This window comes from Salarias fasciatus, chromosome 8 (assembly GCF_902148845.1).
Source record: "Salarias fasciatus chromosome 8, fSalaFa1.1, whole genome shotgun sequence".
Lineage (NCBI taxonomy): Eukaryota > Metazoa > Chordata > Actinopteri > Blenniiformes > Blenniidae > Salarias > Salarias fasciatus.
The window spans coordinates 3,765,044-3,772,093 of record NC_043752.1 but is presented as its reverse complement, the minus strand read 5'-3'; the positions used below and the strand labels follow the sequence as shown (position 1 = coordinate 3,772,093).

Here is a 7,050-nt window from a genome sequence, read left to right as displayed (position 1 = left end):
ACCTTCTTATCTAAAGAAACACCTCAGATGTATCCACTGATGCATCATGGGAGATGCAGTTTACAGTTTTAATGATTTAACTATTGCTTCGGGCTGCCTAATAACTTAAAATTGAAAAAGATAAGATTATCTTGAATAGTTGACACCAGGTAAAGTCCCACCTCTGCTGTCTGACCAGATTGCTTTTATATGAGGAAAGAGTGTCTGATTTTGTTTTGAGGTGCTCTAAATGGAGTACACAAATCAGTGTGTTGCGTTTAATGCGTGCACACAAATGAGCCAGTATTTCAATTGTAGCTGCAGTATGTTTCATGAATGTGGTTTTATATACACGCGTAAGGTGTAAAGTTTTTAAAAGACTCGGCACTCTGGTGTGGAGTGTCTCGACGATGCATTCAAGTCTTCCCGCTGGTAAATTTCTATTTTTCTGATTGACATTTTTACTTTTTTAATCCAAGCCGATGTTGAACAGCATTTGTACCGATTTGAAAATAAAGCACAGACATTAATGGACTTTAGACTGTTTATTAGAGAGAAAAAAAAAAAAAAACTCAACAGGAGTCAAGCCCCCTCTCTCCTTCAGGAGTGTTTGGGTCTCTTGGCTGACGGCTCGTCTCCTGCGCAAGAAAACACGATTCAGAAAACGGCATGTAAACACACCGTCAAGTATATCCTCACAAACCTGGGTCTGTCTGATCCTGCAGCGCCTCCTGCTGGTCAGTCCTCGACGTGGAGATGATCCCGCTCGCTGTTTTCCGCGTTTCTGAAAACACAAGACGGTAACGATCCTGATCCGCTTCCTACGACAGCAGCGCTGCAGTGTCCGGGTGGAGACGAGTTACCTGCGTGCAGCAGAACTGATCTGCAGGACGAGGAAACGGCCGCTTTCGAGTTTTCATCCGACAAGCCGAACAACGAGCCCCTGATACACACACTTCAGGAACACAACTACTCACTGAACACACACACACCACTGCACAGCCTGTTTCACATTGACGGATACAGATTGATGATGTCATACGGTCCTCTGAGCTCCAGAGCCTGAAAACACAAAAATACGTTTACACCTGAACGCACCACTGCGCCATGAAGTGCTGACCGGTTACTGACCTTCTCTGCTGCGCTGGACAGAATCACGTTCTGAAACACACGGGTGCAACACGTCAGTACAGCGCCCTGTGATGTCACACTTCTGTGGACCAATCAGAAGGCGCGTACCTTTCCTTTGCAGGTCTCCATCAGACAGACGGCGTTAGCGATGGTGTAGCGCCTCCTGGTCGAGTCCCTGATGGCGGCGGCGTAGGACAGCTCAAACAGCACACCTCTGTCTACAGCCTACACACAAACACAAATGCACAATGAGTGTGTGTCGCAAAGTGGGCCGGTCGTGATGTCGGGTTGTGCCTTCACCCCGTTAATCGGCGCTCTCTTGAAGAAAAATGGAAGTTTCTCCGTCACCGAGATGCACACGATGTCCACGTCATAGGACATACAGGCGGCCTGCACACACCGGAACAAGTGTCAGTGAACGCCTCACGCCACTGCAGTGTGGGGTTACAGTGCGAGTGTCAGAAAAGCTCACATGGAAGAGTTTCTCTGTCGTCGGCTCCACGGCGAGGAGGTCAAACCGCCGATACTCTGCAGCATTCGGCCTCTGAAAAACACAGGATCACATCGTAAACAGAACACAAACACACGGGCGATTCAACCAGGAAACTCACAAAGTGGCTGGCGTCTGACGTCACCACCGTCAGTCTGTTTAGCACTCTGATTGGACGAGAGCGGCCCTGAACCACAGGCAGTTCGCCAATCAGCTCACTGATCGGGGTCGGGACCGGGATCTCCTACAAGAGGGAAGATGAGCCAAACATAACTCCGGTGTCCTGCTGCCCCTGAATGCACCGCACCGGGTTGACTCACCTGCTTCTTTTTGGTTGAAGGTTCAAACACATAATTCAGAGCCACCGTGGAGAAACCAACTGTGGAAGAGACACACATTTTGTAAGATTTAAAAACGCACCTTTTTCTATACTTTTACACATTTTAACATCCTGAGATCAAAGGAGACTGCATGTGTGACAACCCGTTCAGAAAGAGGTTTTGGATTTTTTTTTTTCCTGAACGTCTCACGGACTGTACACAAGCCCAGTATTAAAAATAAAAGTAAATTGAAGTGGCTGGTGTTTCGGAGTAAGTGGTGTCCCTGTTAACTGGTGACTGACTTCCATTAGAGTCGGTTGTAGATGATTAAAGCCCGAGCAAAATCCCTGGCTATGCTTAACGACGTTAAAGAGAATTTAAAATAATGTGTCGAAGTGTCGTGCCTTCTGAGAGTCTACTTTTACAATCTGCTACATGAACAGCGTCACCGGATAACACGGAAACCAGTTAATCCGAAACACCACAGCTCGGAGTGGCCGGTGCTCGGACCTCGGAGCCTCTTATCCCCCGGAGCTCCGGCGGAGCGACTCACGGTGAGCCGCCGTGTCGATGAGCCGCTGCAGTTTGCTCTTGTCGGGATCCACCCTGATGTTTAGGTCCATGAACACCGCCATGCTGCTGCTGGGAGGCCACGGAAACACGTGTGAGCTACTGAAAGGCATGCTGGGAGATGAAGTGCATTGCAAAGGATTCTGGGAAATAATAATAATAATAATATAATTTTATTGTGTATAGCCCTTTTATGGGATACTCAAAGTCACTTTACAGGGAAGTTAAAAACAAACAGGTTTAATAAGCAGATACCAGGAGATTTACTTTATTATAAAAGCTGACCATTGAAATAAATAAAATCAGTAATAAAATGGTACGTTGTATTTCTTGTTTTGCTTATGATTAAATTTGACTTTAATCCGCTGAAAAGAAGCATATGAACCCTTTTTCCCCCTGAAACACACTTTGACTCCTGTAGGTGGCAGTAAGGAGCCGCACTGTACCGCTCTGCCACTGTAACAGCAGAAGAAGGAGCAGCAGCAGGAGGAGGTCGCGTGGAGCTGTTACTTAAAACCTCCTGAATGAGCTGAGATCCACTCCGGATCAAACGGCGCTCCCTTCTGTGAGAGAAGCTGCTCCTGACTGGACTGGATCCACGCCTGAACACGGCCGGAAGCACGTGTAGCGTCACGTGACCTTTTGTTTTTAAAGGTTTGTCCAACTGGTTCATTTGTGAAAAGTTTTTTGTCTGATCTCATGAAGTTCTTCATCCAGCAGGAGCAAGAAGGTTTCAGTTTGATTGACTGATGTTTGTGACACCAGTGTTGTTATGATGTTATGAAACTAGTCAGAAGTTTTTAAGACTGGACGAGCTGAGATAAAACAGAAGTTATATTTTGCACAAACCAGACACAGATGATCTAAACATATAGTAACTGTGGATGATATCACTGTGAGAAACCTGGTAGGCGCTTTGGAGCAGGACTGATCCTTCAGCTCCCACATTAAACAGGACTGCTTTGAGAAATTTAATCACTGAATTCATGCTTCTGTTTCGTGTAGACTATTGTAAATCTGTATCATCAGTGTGTCTGAATAACTGCTTAAAAAGTCCTCAGTTGATTCAAAATGCTGGGTTAAGGTTAGATCACATCACTCTTGGATGTTGTGTGGTTGTAACATGGTGTGTGGTTGTTACATGTGTTTGTTCTGACACATTGTCTGGTTGTGATTTGTTGTGTGTTTTTGTGGTTGTCTGATATTATTTTTTGTTATTATACTGATTTATTGTTTTTGTGTGTGGGTTTTTTTTTCCGTGCTATGTTTTTGTTCTCATATTGTTGTGGGTGTTTTGTTTCTCTTGTGCTGTTTATGACAGCTGACCTGACCCATTCAGTGCTTCATGCTAATTTCAAAACATACTCTGTTTCACTTTTTTTTTTTTTTTTTTGCAAAAAAACTAGTCTTCCGTGTGCTGCTATGCCCTGCTCTGTGTCTGCAGGTTCATCATGTTCAGGCCCGTCTGGCTCCTCCTCTCAACCGCTAAACATCCAGCAGTCCGCCGTGGCTACTCCTCAGAATACGTGTCCAGAATGAGGTACAGCGGCTGTGATCTGATGAGCTTCTTGGTTGGTTGAAAAATGTCTGATTGCTTGAACGTTTACTATTTTGTTTATTGAATGGCTAAACTGACCGATTCCTGGGTTGATCATGTGATGATTGGTGTGTTCGTTTGGTTGGTTGAATAATGAATTCCCCCTCTCAGGCACCTGAACCGGTTGAAGGAGGACGACGAGGCGTGCGCCGCAGCGCTGCAGAAAGGCTGCGTCTTTCTGTTTCACCGTCTTTCTCCTCTGCTGCAGCAAACGGGCAAAACAACCTTCAGACCTGCCGCGCTCACATGCTCAGGTAGGGTGACGAGGACCTCGGTAGAGGTCTGAACCGGGTCAGGCAGACCCTCACGTTGTCGTGTTTCACCTTCCAGATGTGCAGTCGGCCCTGCAGAGACTCGGGGCGGACCAGTCCCTCCTGGACGACTCTGTTCTGATCGGCTGCTCTGAACACAACCAGGCTCAGTTCTGCCTGGATGTCGGTAAGAACAAGTTTGGGAGTGAAACTCCTGAAGGTTCCTGCTGAACTCTGATGTTCTGGTCTGTGTTCAGGGGAACTGGACCAGGCGGCAGTAGAAGCAGAGTGTAGAGGAGTCTTCATGGATCTGAGGAAATCTTTCTTTCTTCTCGACGGAACTGCAGCGCCTCTGGTGGCCAAGGTGAGCAACCGAAGGCGGACCCTGATGAGGTCTGAAGGTTTGACCTCTGATCTGTGTTCTGATTTCAGGGCCAGGCTCTGATCCGCTGGCATCAGATCAACAGGTTCTGCAGCGAAACGGGTCAGCCGACCCACCGGAACCGGTCCGGCAGCCACAGGGCGTGCAGCAACAGCTCCACCATCTACTACCCCAAGGTACCAGAGCCAGTCTCCAACAGGAAGACTGCGGCGATGGTCGAGAAACCAGGAATACTCCAATGAAACTTCTCAGAAATCCCACAGGGATTTCTGAGAAGTTTCATTGGAGTATTCCTGGTTTGTCCACAGATGTCTCCTGTCTCGATCGTCCTGGTGTCTGATGGGGAACGGTGTCTGTTGGGCCGACAGTCCTCCTTCCCTCGGGGGATGTACAGTGCTTTGGCAGGATTCTGCGACATGGGTTAGTCTTCGCCGACCATCACCTGCTCACACTCCTGTGTGTTTGTGTGTGTGAATCAGGCTGACTGTGAGCTGTGTGTGTTGTTGCAGGGGAGACCATGGAGGAGACGTTACGCCGGGAGGTGGCGGAGGAGGTGGGCCTGGAGGTGCAGAGCATCTCCTACATCTCCTCGCAGCACTGGCCCTTTCCTCACAGCTCGTTCATGATAGGCTGCCACGCCTCCGTTAGCCCCGCCCACACCCAGGTGAGCAGACAGAACTGTCAAGAACTGTCAGTTTAAGACTTTTTAAAGAGTTATTCAAATGGCGTGTTGGATCTGTCCACCTGCTGGACCTGATGACCTGCTGGTGTTTCAGCTGGACGTGGACCACTCTGAGCTGGAGGACGCGCGCTGGTTCACCCTGGAGGAGATCACCCGTGCCCTGCAGGTGAAGACTCCGCCCAGGAGGGGCGACCCGCCCGTCACCTGGCTGCCCCCCAAACACGCCCTGGCCCACCGCCTCATCACCGAGTGGGTGGAGCGTCAGCAGGGCCGCGTCCAGAGTTGATCTGCACAGACCTCATAGACTGACCCAGAACCAGGATCAGATCCGTGACCTAGAACCAGGATCAGAACCATGGCCCAGAACCAGGATCAGAACCATGGCCCAGAACCAGGATCAGAACCATGGCCCAGAACCAGGATCAGAACCATGGCCCAGAACCAGGATCAGAACCATGGCCCAGACCTGAAACTGGGAAGGACATAACAAAACATTCTCATCAATACAAAAACATACCAGATACTTCAACTCGCAATCACAACACACACACACAACCCAAAGAACATACAAACACAACTCCATGTAAACTTTGTGAACTATCACAAGGACACACACTAGCAACACTGCATGAACATACTAATACAAGATACAATCACAGCGCAACAGCAAAGCACTAGAGTGCAAACAAAACTATACTGAATCAAGACACACACCTAATCATAAAATACACACAACACTAACACACACTGACACGTAACACTTAACAGCACAAGATCACAACATGTAATCACATCAACACACAGCACGTCCACACAAACCAGTCACCAACCAACAACGAAGAAAACACAACAATATAGGTTTCTCATGGCCTAAATTACATTTAATTTCTGTAATATGAATTTCATTGGCGTGATTGATTGAGAAGATGAAATGTTGAGCCTTAATGTTAGTGTAGTAGAGAATCTAGACAGAGTGATTCAGTTTGCTTTTTTCCTCTTGGAGCTGATGAATGTCAGCTGGAGGAGCACTGCTCAGACAAGGACAAACAACATGCTTTACCCTGCAGAGAGCAGGTTTCTGTTTTAGTATTTATTAGTTAGTACCATGTTTTTATGGCACTGGGAGAACGTGTGAACTCTGCACAGAAAGGTCTGGCTTGCATTTGAACCCTTGACCTTCTTGCTATGAGGCGAAAGTGCTCCAGACTGCTCCACAGTCACATTAACAGAGACAAACAACACACTAACATAACAGTGGTACAGGACAGGTTTTCATTTTTAAACTTATTTCTTATACTTTTTTCTGAAAGAAAAATGTGAAAAAGAGAATCTATTTTACTCTTTCATTTGAATAATGAAGTGACAAAAGTATTGTGAGACAGTAAATCACAATAAAAAATCCTGTTTGATAAAGGTGTGATGCTGATGTGATCTGCAGTGTTTCATTTGTTTCTTTAAGATGAGGAGGGACTTTGTCCAATCATTGGACAGAGATAATAAACTGACTAGGGAAATCCCTGTTTTTGTAAAGCAGAGGCTTTATCATTGTAATGTGATTGATGTCAACAATAACCTGCAAACTCGATTCACTGTTTCCGACGCTGTTCCTCTCTGCAAACACTGAATTTTTTTTTTTTTTCTTAATGAG

The 7,050-nt window shown here is 46.8% G+C and overlaps 2 protein-coding genes across 2 annotated transcripts; one reads left to right on the top strand and one right to left on the bottom strand.

The window, feature by feature from the left end:
- Nucleotides 1–546: 546 nt before the first annotated feature.
- LOC115393274 (ribonuclease P protein subunit p30-like) lies at nucleotides 547–2,594 on the bottom strand. The gene is made up of 11 exons (XM_030098171.1): nucleotides 2,474–2,594; nucleotides 1,921–1,979; nucleotides 1,722–1,844; nucleotides 1,583–1,654; nucleotides 1,411–1,500; nucleotides 1,219–1,335; nucleotides 1,111–1,140; nucleotides 1,004–1,041; nucleotides 843–922; nucleotides 683–763; nucleotides 547–617 (listed from the first exon to the last, which is right to left on the bottom strand). The coding sequence occupies exons 1-11, from the start codon at nucleotides 2,553–2,555 to the stop codon at nucleotides 580–582; spliced, it is 810 nt and encodes a 269-aa protein (XP_029954031.1). The 5' UTR covers nucleotides 2,556–2,594; the 3' UTR covers nucleotides 547–579.
- Nucleotides 2,595–3,009: 415 nt separating this feature from the next.
- LOC115393268 (nucleoside diphosphate-linked moiety X motif 13-like) lies at nucleotides 3,010–6,819 on the top strand. Its single transcript, XM_030098164.1, has 9 exons — nucleotides 3,010–3,144; nucleotides 3,935–4,030; nucleotides 4,199–4,341; nucleotides 4,418–4,525; nucleotides 4,596–4,702; nucleotides 4,771–4,896; nucleotides 5,029–5,140; nucleotides 5,230–5,384; nucleotides 5,497–6,819. The coding sequence occupies exons 2-9, from the start codon at nucleotides 3,942–3,944 to the stop codon at nucleotides 5,686–5,688; spliced, it is 1,032 nt and encodes a 343-aa protein (XP_029954024.1). The 5' UTR covers nucleotides 3,010–3,144; nucleotides 3,935–3,941; the 3' UTR covers nucleotides 5,689–6,819.
- Nucleotides 6,820–7,050: the final 231 nt, after the last annotated feature.

Excerpts from the sequence above, each read along its gene's own strand:
- LOC115393274 (XM_030098171.1), bottom strand. The coding sequence starts at position 2,555 with ATGGCGGTGTTCATGGACCTAAACATCAGGGTGGATCCCGACAAGAGC. Across the intron at positions 1,845-1,920 it reads CTTCAACCAAAAAGAAGCAG|GAGATCCCGGTCCCGACCCC; the intron begins GTGAGTCAACCC and ends TCCCTCTTGTAG. Across the intron at positions 923-1,003 it reads CCGTATGACATCATCAATCT|GGGCTCGTTGTTCGGCTTGT; the intron begins GTATCCGTCAAT and ends TGTGTGTATCAG.
- LOC115393268 (XM_030098164.1), top strand. The coding sequence starts at position 3,942 with ATGTTCAGGCCCGTCTGGCTCCTCCTCTCAACCGCTAAACATCCAGCA. Across the intron at positions 4,897-5,028 it reads CCACCATCTACTACCCCAAG|ATGTCTCCTGTCTCGATCGT; the intron begins GTACCAGAGCCA and ends GTTTGTCCACAG. Across the intron at positions 5,385-5,496 it reads TTAGCCCCGCCCACACCCAG|CTGGACGTGGACCACTCTGA; the intron begins GTGAGCAGACAG and ends CTGGTGTTTCAG.